The sequence below is a fragment of the Myotis davidii genome, unplaced genomic scaffold (assembly GCF_000327345.1).
Source record: "Myotis davidii unplaced genomic scaffold, ASM32734v1 scaffold204, whole genome shotgun sequence".
Classification (NCBI taxonomy): Eukaryota; Metazoa; Chordata; class Mammalia; order Chiroptera; family Vespertilionidae; genus Myotis; species Myotis davidii.
This window is the reverse complement of record NW_006299715.1, coordinates 123,593-148,700: the sequence shown is the minus strand read 5'-3', so window position 1 is coordinate 148,700 and position 25,108 is coordinate 123,593. Positions and strand designations below refer to the sequence as shown.

The window sequence follows — 25,108 nt, the reverse complement described above, 5'->3', positions numbered from 1 at the left end:
AGGGAAGAACCCAAGGCTGTGTGAGTCTGGAGCCCGGAATTTGAGTGCTGGTTCTCTCAGGACATCAGCAGGTCCTAGGATCTGAAAGTGAGAGGAAATGGAAAGAAGCTAACATCTGTGGAGTCAGGTCCCTAGTGTGGGCACGTTTGATGCACAGGTGTCAGTCAGCTGTAGGGAGGGGATTCTATTATGCTCAGTGCACGGGTTAGGGAAACAGAGCCCAGGAGAGTGAGAGAGGAGAACCCAGAAATCTGGAGAGGAGAGCCCCGACCCATCATCGTACATTTGGCCTCAGTTCTTTTCATCTTTAAAATGAGAGGGTCAACAAGATGGTGACAGTCCCCGACTCTCCGAGCCGCACAGCTGGAAGGGGACCCCCAGCTGGAAGAGCCCATGTGAGGAAGCAACAGGTGTGTGGTAACGAAGTTGAATGTTGAAAAAGGCGTGTTTTGTTTTAAAAGGAGCATTAAATCACAGATAGTTTCCTACCACAGATCTGAGAGCTGAGAGTGGTAAGGATCTGGGTTAAGTGAAAAAGATTTGGTCATGAACGTGACCTTGGACAGACGTGGAACACAGAACACAGCCGTTCCTTAGAAAGGCACTGAGCCAGGGAGGTCCATTTCTAAACTTCCCCACAGCTGTTGGGGGTCGAGACTATGATTCCCATTCTACAAGTTAGTATCAGTTGACTGAGGCTCATACACATGCCCAAGCTCTCACAGCCACAAAGGGCCACGGCCAGGATCGGAACCAGGAGCTTCTCACTCAGCTGCCCTGCTCGTGCCTGTGATCAGAGGCCCTGCTACGTTACTGGTGAACTGCAGAGTTGGTACAACATGAAAGGCTGAGTGATGCTTTAAAAAGGAAACCATGAGCCCTGACTGGTTTGGCTCAGTGGATAGAGCGTCAGCCTGTGGACAGGAGGGTCCCAGATTCGATTCCAGTCAAGGGCATGTACCTTGGTGGCGGCCACATCCCCAGTAGAGGGTGTGCAGGAGGCAGCTGATCGATGTTTCTCTCTCATTGATGTTTCTAACTCTCTATCTCTCTCCCTTCCTCTCTGTAAAAAAATCAATAAAATAAATATGTTTAAAAAACAGGAAACCATGAGACTTCAACATGATGGGTATTTATTGTTTTCTTATGTGAGTCAGGTCTAGAGGTAAGCAGTCCAGGTCTGGGGTGGTTCCGCTCCTCGAGGTCCTCACAGCTCCTGCTTCTCCTGTCCCCGTCCCTCCCTTCCAGTGTCCTCAGATGGGATTTTGTCCCATCGCCTAAAGTAGTGATACCTGTGACCCGGACAGCAGGAGAGACAGAGGGGAGGAAAAGAAGGCAGAAACAGCAAGCAACATTTTCTCTTCCCTGGAAATTGCGAGTTGACTTTCCACCTCTTCCATCAACCAAAAGCTGGGCCCATGGCCACGTACAGCTACAGGAATAATTCGGATGTGTCATGAGTACTTACTCTAGGCGGCCATGTGCCCAGCTGACCTCGGGGTTCTAGTGCTGAGAAGAAAGGGGAAGGGGGATGGGTGGCTGGCATAGGTTGTCTCTGCGACGAAGTACTCAGTGATGGATTGGATCACCGGCCTCTTGCTTTCCATCACCTATTCGAGTAGGTCCTGCTGGTAGTGTCTGGAGTTGGGGGCAACCTGGACCCTCCCCCTTTCCTCTCCCCATCGCCTCCCTCTGAAATCTTGTGAAGAAATAAAAATGAAAGTTGGTTCTGCTTGGGGAATTTTTTCCAAGTATAACCATGGCAACAGCACTTGGGGCCTGGCCAGCTCCCCTGTCCCTACAAGGGTAGTGAATGGGGCATAGACAGGCGCCAGTCTTGCGCCTCCAGGTGCTCAAGTTCACAGGAGCGTTTACAAGTACAAAGAGTCTGAGAGGGTCCATCTTCATGGCATCTCCCACGGAAGGGAGCTGGAGCTTCCAAGCCGGGAATTCTCCAACCGCAGTGTGTGTGTCAGTGAGGGAGCGTGGCTGCAAGCAGTCAGTTCATGCTGGGGACCCAGTTTTCCTTATTTTCTTCTTTTTTTAAACACCGAGATGAAAATGGTCAGGGGACCTCCTAATTTGATGGGCATTGGCCATACGCCTTTGTCATCCCTCCGTGGGCGTGAGAAGATGGTGTCCAAGTCCAGGGCTAATTGCTCTCTGCCCGTCAGTCAGGAAAGCCCTGCGCTTCTACCGGACACACATTCATCTTCATGTCCCTCTTAACAATAACGTCCAAGCGGGCGCTGCCTTTTGTGGAGAGACGCTTCCCCCGGGGCGCGCAGAAGAGCCGCGTGGCGTCGGCAGGTGATGAATGGGCCTCCTCAGACAGAAGCTGAGCATAACTCTTCCAGGACGGCGATGTGGGAAGCAGCTCCATTCATCTTGTTAGAAAACGGTGCTCTCTGAGGCGCCAACCTGTCCTTCAGCTCCAGGGAGGCTCAGAGACTGGGGAGCACTTGGGGGTGTCCATTCGATGGGGACCTGGGGCCCGGCAAGAGGAAGGCTCAAGCTCCAGCTCACTCAGCGAGGAAGGAGGTCAGGTGGTGGCTGAAGTTTCGCCTCTGCTTCCCAGTTCTAGGGTGTATCCACTGCACCCCTCACAACCCCTCACAGCCCACTGTTCATTTATCGTGAGCTCAACGATGCATAGGGGTGATCGGGAGCCTGAAATCTCACCGCTGCCTGGGGGAGGAGGCGCTGGTCGGTGATGACACATTTATTGGTTTGCTTTGTTCCTTTAGAGAAACTGAAAAGACCAGATTAACCAGGGCAGGCGACCATCTATCATGCAAAAACTACAAACGTTAGTCGTTTGAATAAAATAGAGGCTTCATTCTCGCCCACATCACAATCCAATGTGGATCAAAGGAGGTCTTTTTCCAAAGGCTCTCCTTTTGCCCAGTGGCATCTATTGTTCCTCAGGACTTTGGGGTCCTCTGTCTCTGGCCAGGCCCAGAGGCAGGAACCAGAGAGTGGAGTGGCCAGCAGACCAGCCTGTCTCCACTCATGAGACAGTACAGATTGCTACTGGAAGGGCCTGAGAAACCTGTGGGTTTCTCTTCCAGGGGGTGTAATCCTGCCAGCACCGAAGGTATTATTAGTGCCTCAGGGTGGTGACAGCTGCTAGTCCCACCACCAGGGGGCGCTGGCACTGGTGGCAGGCAGGATTCAGCCCCTCCTATCTCAGATCCCCTGGAGATTAGCTTTGACTAATTAACAACCCCCCATCCCCTCCACGCACAGGTCCTAGGCAACTTCCAGAGAGCTGTGTTTCCACCCAGCCAAACTTTCATTAATTTACACATCCCACCCCACAGAAGACTGGGGACTGGGGACACATGCACGGCTATGATTTCTGTGTTTTGGGATAGCAAGAGAACTCAGGGTAAAAGAACAACGTTTTAAAAAATGATGAAGTCAGACCCAGAGGCAGAAATACATGTCAGACCACACTCCCTGGACACAGCCAGACATTTGCCCTGAGGTTCTCAACAGTCAAGGAGGAGGGAAATATAATCTCTCCTGGGATTGGTGTTTTCCATTAAATCAAAGCAAACCAATTGCTAAGAAGCACACAGCTTCTGGTGTGGAGGCCTGCTGGGAACTTCTCACGTATGTGCTAATATAAGAGAATGTGATAAGAACATTTCCTGCATATAATGTTCCTCATGCAGACTAACAGCGTGACACCGGAGTGCAATTTAGGAAAATTAAGTCTAGGAGGAAGAAAAGAAAAAACACCTACAGGCCATGTGACCGTCCTTGGGTGTTTTTGCATAGTCTGAGGGTAAAAGGTCAGCCATAGAACACTGAGCACCCTAGATGACCTGCAGGCAACCTTCACAACACAAGCCCAGGTGAGGGAGTAGCGTGCTGAGAAGCTTTCACTGAACAATATTCATTCAACAAACGCCTATCCAGAACTCACCTGGTCCCCTGGCCAGTGTGGCTCAGTGGTTGAGCAGCGCCCCATGAACCAGGAGGTCACGGTTCAATTCCTGGTCAGGGCATGTGCCCGGAGTTCGGGCCCAGTCCTCAGTAAGGGACATGCAGGAGGCAGCCAATCAATGATTCTCTCTCATCATTGATGTTTCTATCCCTCTCTCCCTCTCTCTTCCTCTCTCTGAAATCATTTTTTTTAAGTCACCTGGTCATATTGAGCCTTATGCCTGGAACTGGAGATAGATGAATGAATACATATGACCCACCCTCAGAATACTGGGGTACAGTCTGTTTAAGGAGACAGAGTTATGGACAGATAAGTGCAAAAGTAACGTGTGCCCTCAGTGGGGAGGGAAGAGGAAACCAGCCTCCCCGTGAGCTGAGTCATGGTTTGGGGGGCACTTGATAGGGGTGGGAGAGGGTGTCTGCCTCTTTCCCCGAGTTTATTAACCTGCCATGGAAACTGAGGCTTCTTGGTTCGGATTTGAGTCCTTCCCTTCCTTTCCATCGCCCCTGTTTTGCAAGAGCAGCAAAAAGAGTGAGAAGGACAGAAACATGCACTTCATTGGGAGCAATTACCATCCAGAAAAATTAATTGAAATAAGCACAGGATTTCTGGAGAAAACCCAGGCGCATTAACCTTGGGTCTGTTTTTGTTGGCAGGCCGGCTCCAGCCCATCCCCGAGCCTTCCTTGGACTGCGTAAGTCAGCCACTCCCCTCTCCTCTTTCTCTGTCTTTGATATTTACAAAATAACTGGTTTTTTTCAAGGTGCATGGTAGATTAAAAACAAAGAGAAAAACATTTTAAATGTGTAATTTATTGGCAGGGAAAATTGTATTTCCATTGTTGGGTATAAAACTGTATGCCAATTTCTCAGCTATGAAAGTGAGGTGAAAAGTAATTTACATGGCCACTGCGAAGATTGGATGAGTTGGAAATACCAACACGCAGTGCTGGCAAGTGTGTGATGAGGAAGGCACTTCCTCCCACTCGTGGCGAAATGTTCAAGTGGAACGAACATTCTGGAAAGCAATTTCATAATAGTAACCAGGCAACAGAAAAGTGTTCATTTCCTTTGGCCCAATAATCCTATGGTTGGGAATTTAAACTAAGAAACGAAGCCAAAATTTGGATTAATATTTAAACACACTCCTTTATGTTTTATAATGATATATCTTAAATGGCAGCACCCTAGAATCATGCTAAGTATTCAGTAATATAAGCATAGTGAAATATATTATATTCCCAGTATGAAGCCATTAATAATATTTGAAAAGAATTCTAATGACTAGAGAAAATTTATAACATAACTCAGATAGCTAATATTTATAAGTAATTCTATTGTTAAATTGTATATGTATATGATTTAAATAGTTCCAACCACCATATCTGTATTATGACAGATGGAATAGATTGGATGGATAGATAGATAGATAGATAGATAGATAGAATCTGCCTATAAAATCATTGGTACTTTCCTGTTTAAAAACTTTTTTAATCCAATTAAAGTTATGGAACTTCACTCCAGGACATACACACAACCAGCCAGTCACAAAGGATTTACCTCTGAGATGGGACAGTAGATAATAAATAGGTTAATAGGTAAAATAGATATAACTTCTTATAATTAAAACAAAACTCTGTCTCCCTTCCCAGAAAGATATAAACCAGACTATTTCTATCCAGTTCTGTGGGCAAGACTCTCAGGGTCTAAGTGCAGATTCTCCCCAGACAGGGGGAGGGGGTGGTGGCTACTACCCCACTCACCCATCCACCCCATGTCCCCACATGCCCTGCCCCCATGATCCAGCAAGGCAACTGGTCAGAGATGGACTCCGCTCTCACCTCCCCAGCTCTCCCAGCAGGTCCAGGACTCGCCCCGAGCAGCTGCTCTCTGTGGGTGTCTTGGTGTTGGCCACACAGTATGTAGTGTAAATGGCGCCCTTGCGTAAATGCTCATCTGTCAAGTCCCCAGAGGAGCCGCATGCCTGTGCTCCAGCCCAGACCTCACTTCCGTGTGCAGTTCCTGAGAACAGCTGGCTCACCTTTCCCCTTCACCAGGTCGCCTGTGAAACCTCTGGCAAGCCTGCTTCCCCCTGGCGCTCTGCTATACTTACACTCAGCACATCCACGGGAGGGAAGAAACCTAGCGTGTCGTGGGCAGGTGCCAAAGTGGAACCTTTCCATGCCCTGTGCTCAGCTGGATATAACCAAATAGGGCAGGCTTAGACGTCTCCAATGTACAGATGGCGTGTCTGAGGCAGGGAGGAACCCTGACCTCCTGGTTCATGCATGGCTCGATGCTCAACCAGTGAGCCATCCCAGCCGGGCAAACGTTCTTAATTTCGAAGGCCAAATCAGGGAATATGCATAAAAATCTCCGGTGACTGGGCCTGTTACTCCTGGCCATGGCCATTTGGCATCTTAGGAGAAACTTTAAGACGGCAAAGATTTTTCTAGTGTGTGTCACAGCCTCTCCCAGCTGCCAGCCCCCTCCCAGCCCAACAGTGTGACCTGAAGCCACCCAAATCCCCAGTCAGGTGCTCAAAGGAGACAGTAGACAGAGTGACTCGGGCTCGCAGGCCACCTTCCCGTTTCATCTGGAGATGACCCCATCTTGTCCTCCTGAGCTCCTGGCATCACACGACACTCCTCAGACCTCTCCAAGCTGCAGCACGACTGACCAGTGTGGCCCTTGGATTCTCTCTCGGGCCCAAGTAAAGACAAAAGTCATTTCTATCAATGAGACCAAGTGGAGCATTCCAAGGCCCAGAAAGGAGAAGGGATCACTTGGCGGCACTGTGTGTTGCACAGAAGGTCGCGGAGAGGAGTTTTCCTCCAGGTCCCGACACACGGTGCACATCCCAGGATTCCTATGATGGTGCCTCCAGGATTGGGGACTGGTACCCATTCCTGCCATTCCTGGGGTTCCGACTGGGAGCTCATTACCAGTGTCTAGAAATGCAACTGAAATTTGTGCAACAGTTCTGTAACTTGCCCCCTTACTAAATTGTATATTCTAATAATTTTTAGTGGGTTCCTTGGGCTTGCCTGCATATAAGATCATGGCCTCTGAAAATAGATCTCCTTTCTGCATTTAGGGGCTTAGGTAACCCAAGACGATTTCTCTATTTCAAAGACAGCCCATTACTCATCTTTTTTTTTTTTTTTTTGGATCCTCATTTGAGGATATTTTTCCATTGATTTTTTAGAGAGAGTGGGACAGAAAGGGAAAGACAGAGAGAAACATCAATGTGAGAGAAACACATCAATTAGTTGCCTCCTGCATGTGCTCTGACCTGGGCTCGGGCCAGGGAGGAGCCTGCAACCCAACGGAGGTATGTGCCCTTGACCAGAATCGAACCTGGGACCCTTCGCTCCACAGCCCGACGCTCTATCCACTGAGCCAAGCCCGCTAGAGCCCATGTGTCATCTTAATCACATCTGCAGTGCTGCCGTGAGGATATTTATTTGATTGAATAACACGCATGGGAGTATTGGGGGACATCATCAGAATGCTGCCTGCACTAGAATTCCCCTGCCCCAGAGCCCAGACTCTCAGCCCCCACCTCAGAGAACCTATCCCTCACCCCTCCCCAGCCCTGCAGCCTGTCATCTTTATCAACATTGTGCCTTCCCTTAACTCACTCGAATGTCTCCTCCTGCTCAGGAAAGGAACTTCCCCGCAGTCCACGATGGAGCAGAGGGCCCCGAGGATGACGACTATGAAGACCCCAATGTTCACGTGGAAGAGGGTTGGCAGTGGATGAAAATTTTACCCGCCCGGCCTATCAAGGAATCTGAATATGCAGGTAACAGTCAGGTCTGAAATCTGAAAATGCACGTGCTGCGATATCCCACAGAAGTTAAAGCCGTGGGCTCTGCACTGAGTAACCGCGGGTTCAAATCCTGCCTGCGTGGCCTCCTAGAGGTGGGACCTTGAGCAAGTCTCTCAAAGTCTTCTTCCCTGTTTGAAAGTGGGGCCATCATCATGGAACTTGTTCCAGAGAGTTCTGCAGAAGATGCCACGTAGGATGTATGTGGAGTTCCCACGAGAGGACTTGGCAGAACCAGGGCTCTGTAACTACTGGTGGTTTTTGTTGTTGTTGCTGTTGTTGTTTTAATATATATATATATTAAAATATATATTTCAGAGAGGAAGGGAGAGGGAGAGAGAGTAATAGAATCATCAATGATAAGAGAGAATCATCGATTGGCTGCCTTCTGCACGCCACCCACTGGGGATCAAGCCTGCAAACTAGGCACATGCCCTGACTGAGAATCAAACCAGTGACCACCTGATTCATAGATTAATGTTCAACCATTGAGCCCTGCTGGCTGGGCTGTAACTACTGGCTTTTATCATCATAGCCAGGAGCCCTGGAGCCACTGGGAGCATGGCAAGGGGCAGGCAGCCAGAGATGCCTGCATAGAAGGGCAGAGAGTGACAGGAAGAATTTTCACTGGGCGGACCCATTTGGCAGGTAGCCCGCAGAGGAGCAGCACCTGAGCATGGCAGAGAAGCCCACCTTCCTCGGAGTGAGGAAGACCTAACCTCACACCCACGTTGCCTCTCTCTAACCGGGCACACCGGGCAGCTCCAGTGAGTTCGCCGAACCTTCAATGTGGCACACTTCTGGGAGGGAACGAGGATGGGTTGGGATGTCCGAGGGTCCGACCCACTGAAAGGATTCTATGGGAAGTTCTTTTGAAGAGAGTCACCTTGTAAATAAGGATGCTATTCCTTGGTTCACTCTCTCAACAGGTATTTACTGAGTACCTACTGTGTGCCAGTTACCATGTTGGGACTGACCAAGGGGCACAAAGATAAACAAAGCACCCTGACCAGTTTGGCTCAGTGGATAGAGCGTTGGCCTAGGGACTGAAGGGTCCCAGGTTCGATTCCAGTCAAGGGCATGTACCTTGATTGGCAGGCATATCCCTGGTGGGGGGTGTGCAGGAGGCAGCTGATCGATGTTTCTCTCTCATCAATGTTTCTAACTCTCTATCCCTCTCCCTTCCTCTCTGTAAGAAAATCAATAAAATACATTTTTTAAAAAAAAGATAAACAAAGCATAATCCATGTCCTCAGGAAGATCACATTCTAGTGGCAGAAACAGAAAGATCAACAGATAAACCTGATAGAATATGTTAAGTGTATAAAATAGAAGGAGAGCGTGGGATCTAGAAAGATCTTCAAAGGGTGTGACACAGCCCAGGCCTGAAAGGATGAGAAGAATTCCCAGGGGGTGAGAATGAGGGTAGTCTAGCCCAGACTCCGGCGTTTCTGTGTATGGACCAAGCAGCGGAACCTCTCCTCTTCCTGCCTCCGTCTGCTTCGTCTGTGAAGTGCGAGTGCAATTGCTGGCCTCACACTTTTGTTCTGGTGACTCCATGAGTTTGCAGATGTGCAAAAGTTTTATAAATTGTGCCGAGTGCATGGCACGGATGAGTAATTTTTACTCTTTTCACAGATACACGCTATTTCAAGGGGATGATGGACACTCCCCTTTCCTTAGGTGCCAAGATTCCTATCCCTGTCGAGAGGCAAGCTTGGACCACACAGATGAGGCTGGAAGAAGTGAGTATAGGTCAACTGTGTGACCACGTGAACCAAACCCGTGTGGGGCACTTCCTAGCAGCTAGGAGCTCATCCCTCATTCCCAAGGCATCTTGTGAGGAATAAGCCAGTCAGGCTCCTATGACTGGCGGGACCGCGGTCCCGTGGGAGGGAGGAGAGACGACATTTGCTGAGGATGTTCTGTGAGCCAGGCATCAGGCTTCCACATGCATTCTCCAAAGTTCACCCCTTTCTCCAGGAGCAGAATTTGAACTAGGATCATTTGGGTAATAACATGCCATTTGGCCCAGATTCTTGGCCCAAAACAGAAATAAAAATCCCTGCCATGCTTACTTCAAAGGCTGTTTAGAAACTATAAAGTTAATCTTATGAAAATATTTTGTAAATGCAAATGCTCTAAACACATATTTAGAACATTATTTTTAATAACACTTTTGCTAATGTTTCATTTTCTTAAATCATAAAATACAAATTAATCACCCCTGGGGCTGCAGGGCTCTCAGTCCTAATGTCTGAGTGTATTTCCTATCAATATTTTCTATGCAAACATTTTATGCAAGGGAGTTCTTGTTGTATACACCGGATTTCCTTCTTTTCACCTTGTATTCTGGCCTGCGGGGACCGAGCCGAAACCAGCTCTCCGACATTCCCCCGGGGGGTCCCGGATTATGAAAGGACACAGACCAGGCCAAGGGACTCCCCTGGTGCACGATCAGGCCTGGGGAAGGACCTCGGGAGGGCTCCAGGGCATGTCTGGCCCATTCTGTCTTAACCAGTCTCGATCAGGGCCAATCAGGGCTAGCTGGCCAGGGAGGGGCCGTTGGAGGGCTCCAGGGTGTGTCCAGCCCATCTAGCCCAGTCCCAATCAGCCAGACCCCGGAACCATCTAACCTACCAGTCAGAGCATCTGCCCCCTGGTGGTCAGTGTGTGTCATAGCAACTGGCAGAACAGTAGGTCAGTTGGACACTTAGCATATTAGGCTTTTATTATATAGGTTTGTCCATGTGATGAACATTAATTAGCATAATCCTTATAGATAATACCCCATTATGGAATTGTTAATTATTTTCCTTAACGATGGAGGGAAAACATTTTAAAAGCTTTTGGTACCTATTGTGAAATTTCTTATCTCAAAACATATTTAATTTACCCACCCAGCAGCTCTATATGGGAACAGCCACCTCATAGAACCAAGACCGGCTATTACTTTAAATTTTCTTTAAGTAATTTCACTGTTCTTTTTTTTTTCAATTGTGTCACATTTATTGATGAATGTGAACATGCTTTTGAATATAGCACATTCTTCCTTGTGCATTATTTTTTCACATTGTTCATCTATTTCATTTGAGGGCTCCTGTTAATATTGACAAGAAAAGGAAATCACAAATTTTACCAACGTCATTTACATAGAACACACCCAGGGCAGACTGGGAGAGCAAGATGAGGGGTGAAATACTGAACACTTCCTCTTCACACAGGCACCATGCTCAACACTTTAATCATTCACTCAACAAATTCACTCAAGAAATATGTGTTGAGTGCCTGCCACATACCAGACACAATTATAGGCTCTGGTATGCGAGTACCTGTGCTCATGAAACTTACATGCTAGTGGAGGGGACCATTTATAAATGAATAAGCATTAGACCGTCAAACAATATGGCAAGTGATAAGTGCTTTAAAAAAAAATAATTAAAGCCCAGCTGGTGTTGCTCAGTGGTTGAGCATCGACCTATGAACCAGGAGGTCAGTATTTAATTCCCTGTCAGGGCATATGCCTGTGTTGCAGGCTCAGTCCCCAGTGTGGGGTGTGCAGGAGGCAGCTGATCAGTGACTCATCATTAATGTTTCTATCTTTCTCTCCCTCTCCATTCCTCTCTGAAAGCAATAAAAATATATTTTAAGAAATAAAAATAATTAAAGATAAGTATGGAGAGTTATGGAAGGTCTTTCTGAGTAGAGGTTGAAGTGAATAATGACATTTAATCCTCAAAATAACTTTTCAAGATGAGCATTATAATCCCTATGTTAACAGCTCCGACTTTTATGAGTTCTGTCGGTTTGGGCCAGTTACCCTCTCTGAAGCTTTATAGCTCAGTTCAAGATCTCATGACTGTTAGGCTAATACATACAGAACACAGGGAAGGCTGCAAGCTAAGGGTGCAAGGAGAACATTGAAATAAGCCTCCAGCACCCCAGGCTCCACAGGGTAACCTTGGAGGAATTAGAAGCTGATGGTACAATGAAAGAAGCCATAGCAACAACAAAACCCAAACCATGCTCAACTCCCCACTAGGCAGACCAGCTGAAGAGCCACGCCCTTTTCAAGCATAAATATGGCAGTTCAATATTCCACAGAGGGCAGAGGTGGACGCTGAACATCCAAGATAAGAGGTAACAGGGGACCAATGACCCCTCCTACCCATCCACCTTGGCCACCCCAACTTGATGCCAATAAAGAGGAACACTAAGACCCTGTGTTAGTCAGGGTTGTCTAGAAACATAGGAGAGAGACAGAGAGAGAGACATATACACATATACATCTAAATAAAATAGCGGCTATGGAGGCTAACTCCAAGCTCTGCCATCTGCAAGCTGAGACCCAGGACAGCCAGTGGTGGAAGTTGCCGTCTGAGTCCAAAGGCCTGAGAACCGAGACAGTCCATGGTGTCAATCCCAGTTGAGGGCAGGAGGAAACCAGTGTCCCAGCTCAAACAGTCAGGCAGAGATCAAATTATCCTTTCCTCTGCCTCTTAATTCCATGCAGCCCCTAGATTGGCTGAGGCCCACCTACACCGGGAAGGGCCCTCTACCTTATTCAGTCCACTGATTTTATTCAAAAGCTCATCTCCTCTGCCAACAGCCTCACAGACACACCCAGAAGTAATAGCTAATCAAATATCTGGGGCCCTGCAAGTCAGCATAAAACTAACCATCATAGACACCAATATTGACCAGACTTAAAGGCTTTCAAAGGCACTGGGCATTATTATGATACATTCATCATCTTCTTCACTCTCAGGTCTAGCAATTGTACAGCCCTTAGTAGTTCATTAATGTCTTTCATAATATTAATAATGACAACTAACAATTATTATGCTTTCATGGTGCCAACCCACTCCCTTCTCTAGGCACTTTGCGTGATGTGTCACATGTAATCCTCTCTCTCTCTGGAGATATCAGTACTTTCGTTGCCTCCATTTCACAGATGAGGAAACTGAGGCACAGAAGGTTCAGTGACTTGCCATGTCTCATAGCTAGCACATGATGGAGGTGAAAGCCCAACCCAGGCAGCCAAGAGAGGCCACATGGTGATCTCCCTGCTCAATTGCTTCCAGTGTCCTTGATCCTGCATGTTGGTCTTCATAACAGCTCAATGACGTGAATTGACTAAGCATTGTCCCTATTATAAAAATGAAAAATCTAAGGCTCATAACATGCTGAATGCCTTTCCAAAGGTTCACAGCAATCAGAGACAGGCTTGGATCTCAAACCCAAGTATTTTTATGACAAATACCACCCAAGGCCACTCTTCACTGGCACGGGGGACAAATACTGACATGTGTTGACTGCCTGCCAACCATACACATGTGGTGATCTCTAAGAACAATGAGTCCAGAGACCTATGCCTTTATCCTTTGGACTCTAACCAGACAGAGTAATAGGACATTATATGTTATCATAGACATGATTAGTAGGACATATGGTATCATAGTCACAGTGTAAGAGATAATGGTGCCCCATTGTCTTCTACAGGTGGACAAAGCCACTACCAAGGACATCAGAAGCCAACATGCTAAAGGTAAAGTCAAGTCACAATGTTTGACAGAGAAGTATAGTTCTTTGCTTCCAAAATCTTCTTGCATTTTTGTCTGTGGTCACGGGTTTTCTTAAATCAGGGAGATCTATTGAACTTTCATTCTTCATGAAATACCTACTTTTTCAAAGATTCTCATACATCGTATGCCTTTTTATCACCTTCTTTTATTGATGAAGTAATCGATTGTGAAAACTCATATTCTGTGTTGTGCAATTTCAGAAAGAAATTGTTTTAAAACGTAAGGATTGCATTTAACCTCTAAGTTGTTTTTCTAAGCATACCCCCCCATAAAATCACAAGCTAGAAATCGAATTTTAAAATGTTGATTAATTAATATGAAAACAGATATTAAAGCTTTAAGCAAAGCAGCTCAATTTACGTAAGTGGGGGTGAAGATACAAGTAAGAGGCAGAAGGGAACTAATCAATGTCAGTGGTGCTCGAAGCACAAATAGAGGACAAATGTAATAGGATCGTATCCACCATAATTTCTCATTATTTTCCCCTGTGTCCCCATCCTCTCTCACAATGCCCAATCGGAAAAGATGACAATCCCATGATTTATTTCCCAATAACTGAAACATATCAAACTCACCTTTTATGTGTCTACTGCTATGTTCTACAACATATTACTAACCCACACTTTCTTTAATGGGAAGGTTAGGGTCCTAACAGGAAACAGCACACCCAAGTTAGGGTAATTTAAGGTAGTTTATTTACTACAGAGCAGTTTGCTGAGGGGTGTGGGTATAGGGGAAGGACGAGGGATGGTGCCGGAACTGGGGCTAAAGCAGTGGCCACTGTCACCACCCCCTGGGCCCAGAGCAATGAGGGGACAGTGGCTGGAGACCAGAAGGGGCACCGTGCCTTCAGAGGAACAGTGACCACTGGTTGAGGGACACTACCAGCCCAGTGGACCGCACAAGGTGGAAGCAAAGGAAACACATGCCTGGCCTCCCTCTTGTCTCCTGGGGCTTCCCCAAGGCTGAGCCCACCAAAAAGCAGAGCACAGGACAGCCCATAAGTGGCCCATTCTAGTTGGTCCCAGGGCAGAGAGTGGGGTGGAGAAGGTGGAGGGTGGACCTGGAAGAGCAAAGAGATGACCTCAGCACCAGGAAACATGGTGGAAGGAACAATGAGAGTAGCCAAAACCCAAGCGCTGCCACTCCCTGGCGGTGTGTCCTTAAGTGAGTCACCTAACCCAGCTGAGTCATTAAAACATAAAGGGAACAGCGTTTGTATGACTATTTAATTCTGTCGCATTAGTGGAGGCAAGAAGAATGCTGCAATGGTGGAAACAATAGTTACTCCTGGTACATCTCTGTCTCCATCCTGCATAGCCTCCCAGATCCCCTTCTTCCTCCTACCCCATTCCTAATCCCCCGAAAGTGGGGGCTTTCATATCAATCCTCCTCAGTCCTTAAAAGTGGCAACAGCTTCAATGTACTCAGCACTCGTGACAGCTCTTCTCCATTAACTGATGCATTTTGCTCCTTCGAAACACCAGGTGCATCAGTATAAAAAGTATTGCCATGCTTCTTTTTTAATATATATTTGTATTGATCTCAGAGAGGAAGGGAGAGGGAGAGAGAGACAGAAACATCAATGATGAGAGCATCATTGATTGGCTGCCTCCTGCACACCCCACACTGAGGATCGAGCCTGCAACCCAGGCATGTGCCCTGACTGGGAATTGAACCGTGACCTCCTGGTTCATAGGTTGACGCTCAACCACTGAGCCACGCCAGCCGGCAGTATTGTCATGCTTCTTGACACAGAGGAAGACCAGATGCAGAGATCCCAGAACAGGCCATGAGCATTTGATATACAATTGGACCTTCATAGATGCTCATTGAGAAATGAGTCCTGGGGAGAAACCAGACAAGAGCAGGACTTCTCAATCTCTCTCTCTCTCTCTCTCTCTCTCTCTCTCTCTCTCTCTTTCTTCTTTCTTTTTCTTTTTTACAGTTTGCTATAGATATCCACCTTTACTTCTTTAATTACAGTAGCTTCTTTGGGCATAATTTTACCTGTCAATATCTATGTTTAACTATTAAAATAGTTCTGATCCCAACTTCAATGTGTGGTTGGGGGCTTTTTTACCCCACACCACTGAACTACTTCTCAGACACCAGAATTGTCAATTCAATTCTGTCTCTATCTACCCCCACTTACGTAACCTGAGGTTCCACAGGTGGAGGGCTCAGTCCCACAAGACCACCATCCTGCATAGCCCCCTCCACTGCAGATGCCAGTCTCAGTCCCAATTGTCACCTGCTTCTGACCGACAGACTGGCCATAGATTGGAGATTTCCACTATCCCCTCCTGGGGTTTGATTAATTGACTAGAGTGCCTCACAGGACCCAAAGAAATATTTTACGCACTAGATTATTGGTTTAGTATGAAAGGTTATAACTCAGGAACAGCCAGATGGAAAAGATGCCCAGGGCAAGGCATGAGGGGAGGGTGAGGAGATTCCATGCTCCCTGAATCTCCAGGTGTTCACCAACCAGAAGCTTCATTACATGCATAAGAGTAATTAGCTTAGTGGCCACTGGTGACTGTACCCCATCTCCAGCCCCCTCCCCTTCCCAACTTCCAGTTAGACTGAAAGTTCCAGCCCATTGAGTCCAGGAATGGCTCCACAGGCAACAGCTCCCACCCCCACCCTTAGGTGTGGCCTAAAACTTGCCTCATTAACATAACAAAAGACGCCTTTATAGTTCTCAGGGCTTAGGAAATTCCAAGGGATTTGGGAGCTCTGGGCCAGACACAGGGACGAAGACCAAATATATATTTCTTGTTATAAATCACAATATCACAATTATCCTTTCATTTCTTTATCTACACTTTGCCTCTTCTCATAAAGAGATTGGAGTCATTAACAAAAATGTGCTTAATAAAATAGAAGAAAATGAAAATAAAAATCGTAGAAAAATCTAGGTAGCCCATATGACAAAGATAAAATTCGGGATCCTCAGGCACACATTACTACATTCTATTAAGGTTAAGATATTAATTGGCCTCTGAGCTTCCCGGTAGCCTAAGCAAAAAGGGAATCATGTTGCTGTATGGATATGAATTGCCCATAACACAGAAAGCAAACCAAGTCTTCAGGGAGAGCAACAAGGACATACCTTTCAGAGATAAGTTAGTGCTGTTAGTTTTATAGGGGATGTTGGCTGGAATGTGGGTACCATGGCTTCAAAAATAGGATTGTTTTTTTAAAAATAGACCCCAGTCTAAACGGAGGCCAGAACTACTGAGAGTACCTCAGTGAAAGCCAGGAGTACAGAAGATGAGGCTTGTGGGGAGTGGGGGAGTGGGTGTGGAAGACTTCAGGAGGAATTATTTCCTTTACATCCTCCCACACATCCATAATTGATGGTTCTACATTACCACTCAGAGCCTGAAGGTACTACACGGAGGAGGAAGCTGGAAGGGGCAGAATTGATATGAATGCCCCCGGTTTTAAGATCAGGCCTCTTGCTAGAAAATGCTTTGATGATTTATGTGTTTATTACAAACTTCTGTGTTTTTGATGCAAACACATTCTCAGATAATTTATTCATTCTCACAAAAAAAACATACTGGGTGGTTCGGTAATGGCAGGATTTTATGGTGATATTTTTGAGCAGTTATAGATTTATGTAAATGTACATTTCATGTCATTTTTCTTACAATCATCTTCTGACATTATCTGGAAACCGTCAGATTTTAAGAACTTATCTTCCCTGAAGCTTGACTTTATTTTCATTCCTGAAAATGGATAAAAGTTTTTACTTGAAGGCAAAGTGTGATTTTTTCCTCTGTGATGAGCCATTAGCATTAACCACAGATTCAGAAGAAATCACCTTTTCAAATGGGGAGGGCTGTAATATTCAAATGTAGTGTGGCTTAGCTTCCTAACACTGAGAATAAAAGGGGCTAACATGAATTTCTCTTTGCCTTGGGTGTACTAGTAAACCAAACACAAACTCTAAACCAATTTCCTTTGAAGTGACAAGCATACCCTACACAGGAACGAATTTACGACAAAATACAATAAGCTACCCAAGAAAAGAAAGAGAGAATTACACAGAGGTGACTGAACATGCAAATCCAGAAACATGAGCTCGGTTGAAAAGAAGCAAAATAGAACTCCACTTGATGCCATCGAAAGACCTTTCTACTGGTTGGCTTTCAAACGGATTGAGATGCCAAAGGAATCAGAATCAGAGATGACCTTGACTTTAGTCTGGTTCAACTCCCTCACGTTGTACAGGGGGTGTAGCGGGAGAAGTGGCTTGCTCAAGGTCACCAAGCAAGTAGTCACGGCCCAGACCAGAACCCAGGGTTTTGTCAACTATGGCAGTGGTCGCAGAGTTCCACTGTTTGTGGTAGTATCTAAAATTTACTCTGCAAAGTCCCCATCCTGTTCCCTAACCGATAGCCTACTCATCCACCTTGTGGACAAAGACAAGAATTGATAGAGGGTGCTGCCGTCTAGTGGCGGAACACAGCAACACAAAATATCACAAAAAGGATAGAAGTTAGGGTCCTATATATTATATCCATAACAGATTTAAATTTATTTCAAACACAATCCCCAGCTCAAAAGCAACAGAGGCATTCATACAATATTCAGTTCAGAGTGAACGTTACAAACCCTTAAAAACCAATCATTGAGACGACAGGGCAGTATTCTGACTCACCACCACAGACAGTGCGGCTCAGAGAAAAGGAAAGGCACCTGAAAACTGCTTGGCATAGCACATATGTTTTCCAATAGAGACAGAGAAAGTAGCCACAAGTAGGAGACTTTGAAAAACAGGCAGCTGCAGGCCTCTGTGATAATGGCCAGGGGAGAAGGTCACTGGGTGTAAAGTTGCTTCGTGCCAGAGCTGGCCCTTGTTGTCCCAGGCTGGCCAGTTCCCTGTTACGTGTTGTGGGAACTAGGGAAGGCTTTGCAGAACAAGAGGCATTGGGATGAGGTGTGAGACGGTCACCTCAGGAGGCGTCAAGTGTTATTTCTGGTGCCCGGAGCAGCTTGGACGTGGTTGTGTGAATGTTGGACTTGGGGACAAGGCGCCTTGGGTTCAAACCCCTGCTGTAATGCTTTCCAAACATGGAATCTACAAGTATCTTCCCTCTCCAAGGTTAGGTTTCTATAAAATGGAGAAAACTGTACTACATCATAAGGTGCTGGTGTGTGTTAAAGGTGCAGAATCCACAGCACAGTCGCTGGGACATGGTGGACCCCCACAGTGAGCTAGTGATTCCCAGAGTTCTTTCCGCCCCCTTTACCTCTGTCATTCACCCAGCACTCGGGTGTCTGCCTGTCTCTCTCTGTAGGCTGAGCATCTATCTAGCTCAGTGGTTCTCAACCTTCCTAATGCCGGGCCACTTTAATACAGTTCCTCATGTTGTGGTGACCCCCAACCATAAAATTATTTTCTTTGCTACTTCATAACTGTAATTTTGCTACTGTTATGAATCATAATGTAAATATCTGATATGCAGGGTGTATTTTCATTGTTCGCGACCCATCTAGCTGTGCTCAGCATACAGAATAAATCTGACCTAGGTAAATGTTGGAATAAGCTAGACTCCTCGATCCCAGAGACCACCACCATTGACATTGTTGTCCCTACAGTCATGCACAGCACCACGTCAGGCACAGAGTGGATGCACAGTAAATATTTATTAAATCAACTCTAAAATCTAGCTCATTTCGATCAGGTATTAGATAAGCATTGCCGGTGTCTTAGGACCACCGAGAGACAAGCCCAGGGTCCTCCATCACACAGTCCCATGAGGTGGGCGCCTCCGGAAGGCAAGGCAAGTAGCCTGGGATGCTTCTGGCCCCATCTGGGCTCTAATTTTTTGTTTTCTTTCAGAGAGGAAGGGAGAGGGAGAGAAAGCTAGAAACACCAATGATGATAGGGAATCATTGATAGGCTGCCTCCTGTACACCCCACAATGGGGATAGAACCCACAACCCGAGCATGTGCCCTTGACTGGAATTGAACCCGGGACCCTTCAGTCTGCAGGCCTACGCTGTGTCCACTGTGCCAAACAAGCTAGGGCTTGGCTCCAATTTTAAACATAGGCAAATCATATTCCCTCACTGGGCCCTAATAGCCCTCATAGAAATATAGTGGGCTCAAGGGTCTCTAGGATTGTGTGAATCCATGGCTGTGGTTCATGCGCACAAAGCCACCCATTCCGCAGCCCAGGCCCACCCCCTTCAGTCCTAGCCCCTCGCCTCACCCTGACTGCCCAGCCTCCGTTTCCCACGTCAGCAGGAGAGATGGCTCCCTGGCTCGTTTTGGGGAGATGTTTTTATCCCACATTCCTCTCTAACCCCAGCATAAAGCTGTTCAAGTACATGATCCTAAAACATTGTACTTTATGATTTCTTTGAGGCATTGTCAAAGCAAGTAGGTCCTTCCCACATGTTCACTTTGCCTTAATTCCTCCCCCCTCGACCCTAAGACTGGTTTCAGCAATTTATTGCTGGAATACACTTCTGAAAGTCAACACGTGAAGAGGTTTCTCAAACAGGCCTTGTCAAATATACCTGAACTACTTGGATCATAAGTTGCTTCGTATCACTCTCCCACAATCAGTCATCAGGACTCCAAAGCCTCATGGTTCCCTTTCATACATCATGAAACTCTTAGTCATGGCAGTCCCATGACTGAGGCCAGTGTTTCGTCCTGAGTCTATTTCTCCACTTATACTGATGGTCTGTTTCTAAAGGTGTTGGTTTTCATGATCATATTTCGTAGATAAAGAGTATTACATATGTTTAACACAAATTGAATGGTAGCTAAGTTAAAAACAAGTCTTATTTTATTTAATCCTAACCATCCAAGGAACAGAAATCCAGAGCCTTTAAATAACTTGCCCAAAGTTACTCAGTTAAGTGATAGAAGTGAGATCAGAACCCACTTGAGTGACTTCAAAGATCCTATTTGTGACCATTCTATTGTGCCATTGTCCTTCTATCCAGAAACAAATTCTTGAATCTTATATGTCTTCTTTTCCAACTGTTTAAATCACAGAGAAGGGTGCCAAAGCTCAGAGAGGCCAAGCAATTTGTATTGAGTCACACAGCTCATTAGTTGTAGCACCAAAACTAGGTCACAAGCAGTGGAAAATGCTTAGAGGCTGGATCTCTGAAAAGACTAGTAATGTGTAAGGGCGAAGTTGGAAAACTGACACTACTCAACTTCAAGCCTTGCTGTAAAATTGTAGTAATCAAAACAGTGAAAGAACAAATAGATCAATGAAACAGAATAGAGACCAGAAATAGACCCACATAAGTATAGTGAGCTCATCTTTGACCAAGAAGCAAAGACAATACAATGCATCAAGGATATTTTTTTAACAAATAGTGCTTGGAACAAATGGGTAATCACATGAAAAAAAATTGTAGACACAGACCTTATATCCTTTACAGAAATTAACTCAAATGGGGATATAGCCTTAAATGAAAAATCAAAACTATAAAACTCCTGGAAGATAACATAGGAGGAATCCTAGGTGACTTTGGGTATGGTGACGACTTCTTAGATACAACCCCAAAGACACGATCCATGAAAGAAATGATTGATAAGCTGGACTTCATTAAAATAAAAACTGTCTGTGAAAGGCAATGTCAAGAGAATTAGTAGACAAACCTCAGACTGGGAGAAAATAGTTTGAAAAGACACATTTGATAAAGGACTGCTATCCAAAATATACAAAGGACTCTTAAAACTTAACAGTAAGAAGACATGAATTCTGTTAAAAAATGAATCCAAGATTTTCACAGACACCTTAGCAAAGAAGGTGTGCAGATGGCAAATAACGTATGAAAAGAGGCCCCACATTGTGTCATCAGGGAAATGCAAATTAAAACAACGAGATACCACTCCACGCCTATTCCAATGGCCTAAATCCAGATGCTGACAACACCAAGTGCTGACAGTATGTGAAGCCACAGGAACTCTCAGTTGCCCGATTTTCCTCTTTTCACAATGGATATGGATGCAACACAATTTTAAATTTAATTTGCTTTATTAGCATTTTCTCCATCACTTTCTTAAGCCCAGACAAGCAGCAAAAGAGGAAATCAAACCCTGATTTATATCATTGGCCGGTGTTCATGGTGTAAATAAATACTCCCACAATGGCAAACTTCCAGCTACCAACATGAAATAGTTGGATCTTCATTCTGGCGCTGGGGGAAGAGATGCCATTTCATGGTATTCCCACCATAGACACAATAAAGGGTCGTAACTTCAACAGCAGAGATGCTAATAAAATATAGTGGGAGAATGAGGAAGTCGTGAGTTTTGACCATGTGTTACCTTTGTCTTGAATGTAACTCCAGTGCACATTTATATAATTTACTAGAGGCCTTGGTGCACAAATTCATGCACTGGTGGGGTCCCTCGGGATGGCCTGCGGGGATTGGGCTAAAACCCACAGTCCAAAGCTATCTGCAGCTCCTACCTGCTGCTCCCGCTCATCCAGGCCCCACTGCGCCTGCCGAGGGCTCCCGCCCAACCAGCTGTGAGTCCTGCGACTGGCGCCTGTCCGGAGGGGAGTGGCCTGCGGGATTGGGCGAAACCTGCTCTCCAACATCCCCCAAGGGGTCCTGGATGGCGAGAGGGCTCAGGCCAGGCAGAGGGACTCCATCAGTGCACTATCAGGCCTATGGAGGGACCAGAGGAGGGCTCCAGGGCGTGTCTGGCCCATCTCACTCAGTCCCGATGGTCCTGATCCCAGTAGCAAGCTAACCTACTGGTGGGAGCATCTGCCCCCTGGTGGTCAGTGCACATCATAGCAACTAGTGGACCAATTGACTGCCCCCTGGTTGTCCGTGCACATCATAGTGAGCAGTTGAGTGACCTTAGCATATCATTAGCATATTATGCTTTGATTGGTTGAACAACCAGTCACCAGATGACCAGACACTTAGCATATTAGGCTTTTATTATATGGGAGATTTTTTAATAATGGCTGTGTTTAATGACTGTGTTGCAAAACCCCTGAAAATGAAACAACCAGCCTTATAAATTGTTACAAGCTGCTCAGGACACACCACAAAAACTTCTGGCGAGACAATCTTCTTCTACGGGAGGTTTTGCTTTAACTTCACAGACCCCTGTGAGGCTGAAACATTCTTAATATTGAGATGTTGGGGTCCAACCCCAGCAGGTCCAGGGGCCCCCAAAGGTGTGGACAGAGTCAGCGAAGAAGGAATGGCACAGAGACAGAGTTCAGTTGATCAGCAGCCTAGCCAGGATCTCCAGCCAAGTTCTGTCTAGTTCTCCAGCCAGAGTTCTGTGTTTTATTGTCTTGTTACATCTGTATTTATACCAATTGATTTTAATCCTGTCAATTTCTATTTCAAAGGTTAGGGCGTTTCTTATCTCCATTCCAGGGAGTAAAGATTATGTAGCTTAAGCGTGATTGTTCGTAGTTAAAGTGATTAACTACCTGCCTGGCACTTAGTTAAGGGGTTTTATTCCCTCCCTAACTTCAGGGGAAAATCCCTACCTGGGGAAACAACATTTCTCGGAGAGGTGAACTTGGTTAAAACACATAGCGCCAAGAAGGGGAGCAAACATAGCAAGAACAGTATGCCATATACGCCAGGTCCCTTGAAACATATGCTGTGCAGATGTTTCTTCCCTGCAGCGACTGTGTCAAGCAGCAAGGATGGACTGGCTTCCGGCAATTCTTCATGGTTTCACCCCAATAAGTGATAGAGGTCAGACTGGGACCAACGGATTGCACAGCCATGCGGTGCTCACCTCACTACATTACCTCCAAGAAGCTGTCAACTTTGCAGCTGAAAGGAGATCTGCCTTGTCTCAGACTGGAGAGCCCATAATGACCCAGGTCAGAGGGTGCTAGTTGCACTTGTGGCCGCCAGATGGCGATCGTGCCAGCCGCGTTCCCGCTTTACTCCATTTCAAGATGGGAAAGACCTAGAAGAAATATTTGGGTCTTCCAGTGTGATAGACATAAAAACCTTCAGAGTTTGAGAACATTTATGTACTTCACAGGGAAGCACATAATTGCCCACTACACAATAATCCTAGTAACAGTGGGTATCCAATAAAAGCCATGGACTGGAAGTTCTTAAATCATTTATTCCCCCTACGAATTCCCATGAAGTGTAACATTCCTCGCTTTTCCCGATGTGAAAACCCAGCCGTTTCTCAATCCATTTGTTGACTTCATGAGTATTTATTGACCACCTGCTATGATTCTGCTCATAGTAAGTAGCAGAATTAAGATTCAAATTCAAGAAATTCAACTCCAATCATATCCTCTTTTATTAGCCCAAATACCCGAGGCATTATCACTTTCTTAAACAAGCACCCCCGACCCCCAAAAAAGCCTGGTTCGATTTTATCTGGGTTATTGTTGGGGTCCAGCCCCAGCAGGTCCAGGGGTTCCCCAAGGTGTGGACAGAGTCAGCAATGAAGGAATGACACAGAAACAGCGTTCAGTTGATCAGCAGCCTAGCCAGGATCTCTAGCCAGGATCTCCAGCCAAGTTCTGGTTCTCTTTTATTGTCTTGTTACATCTGTATTTATACCAGTTGATTTTAATCCTGACAATTTCTATTCCAAAGGTTAGGGCGTTTCTTATCTCCATTCCAGGGAGTATAGATTATGTAGCTTAAGGGTGATTGTTCTTAGTTAAAGTGATTAACTACCCGCCTGGCATTTAGTGAAGGGGTTTTATCCCCTCCCTAACTTCAGGGAAAAATCCCTACCTGGGGAAACAACCTTTCTCAGAGAGGTGACCTTGGTTAAAACACATAGCGCTCAGGGGAGCAAACATATTAAGAACAGTATGCTATATACGCCAGGTCCCTTGAAACATAAACTGTGCAGATGTTTCTTTCCTGCAGCGACTGTGTCAAGCAGCAAGGATGGACCAGCTTCTGGCAGGTTATCTTCAAAGCTATATGACAACATGACACATTGCTTCCTGTGTGGTCCGGTTTTCTTACTCATGGACTCTCTGATATTCATTTCTAACCCTTAGTTTGTTGTATTTCAATTCTCTAAGCCAGTGACTTTCAACCAGTGTGCCACAAAGATTTTTAAAACATGCAAAAACTTTTCCCTTAGATTGTCAAACTAAAAAATGACAATGGGAGAGTCCTCCAGCTGTTCAGTCAGCGCCGTGGTTCTCCACCAGGTCTGAGATCTGAGCCCCAGCCAACCCGGTCACAGCAGAGATCTCAGGAGCCATGATTGCTCCCTGGCTTCAACGAGCCTCTGGTCCAGCAGACAACAGGCTGTCAGACAAATACAGAAGAGGGTGATATTGGGGGACAGGCTTCCTGAAGAGGGGACCTGAGGGCCGATGATCATAAGGGAGATCACTGGGGGTGTGGTGAAGTGAAGGGGTGCCGTGAGGGCAGAAAAGGGGCCATGGAGACACTATGTAGTGAGGGAAGGCACTTGCTACCTGGGAAGGGTTCTCTGTGGAAGAACCCTGACCCGCAGATAAACGTCACCTCGTGGCAGCTGCCATGATGTGACAGGGTTACGTGTGACGGGCCCATGTTTATTTCTCTCCCAGCTCCAAGACCCCAAAAGAGCCCGTGCATCTGCCTTCAGTGCCTCTAGGGCAGCCGTGGGCAAACTATGGCTCGCGGCTGAGATCTGGCCATTTGAAATGAATAAAACTAAAAAAAAAAAAAGACCGTACCCTTTTATGTAATGATGTTTACTTTGAATTTATATTAGTTCACA

The 25,108-nt window shown here is 46.1% G+C and overlaps 1 protein-coding gene across 1 annotated transcript in view; it reads left to right on the top strand.

The window, feature by feature from the left end:
• Positions 1 to 25,108, top strand: part of CLNK (cytokine dependent hematopoietic cell linker) — a 108,095-nt gene that overhangs the window by 16,386 nt on the left and 66,601 nt on the right. The window contains exons 4-7 of the mRNA XM_015571820.1: positions 4,612 to 4,649; positions 7,621 to 7,762; positions 9,425 to 9,531; positions 13,289 to 13,334. Of these exons, the coding sequence (XP_015427306.1) occupies positions 4,612 to 4,649; positions 7,621 to 7,762; positions 9,425 to 9,531; positions 13,289 to 13,334 (333 nt within the window). The remainder of the gene's footprint in view (positions 1 to 4,611; positions 4,650 to 7,620; positions 7,763 to 9,424; positions 9,532 to 13,288; positions 13,335 to 25,108) is intronic.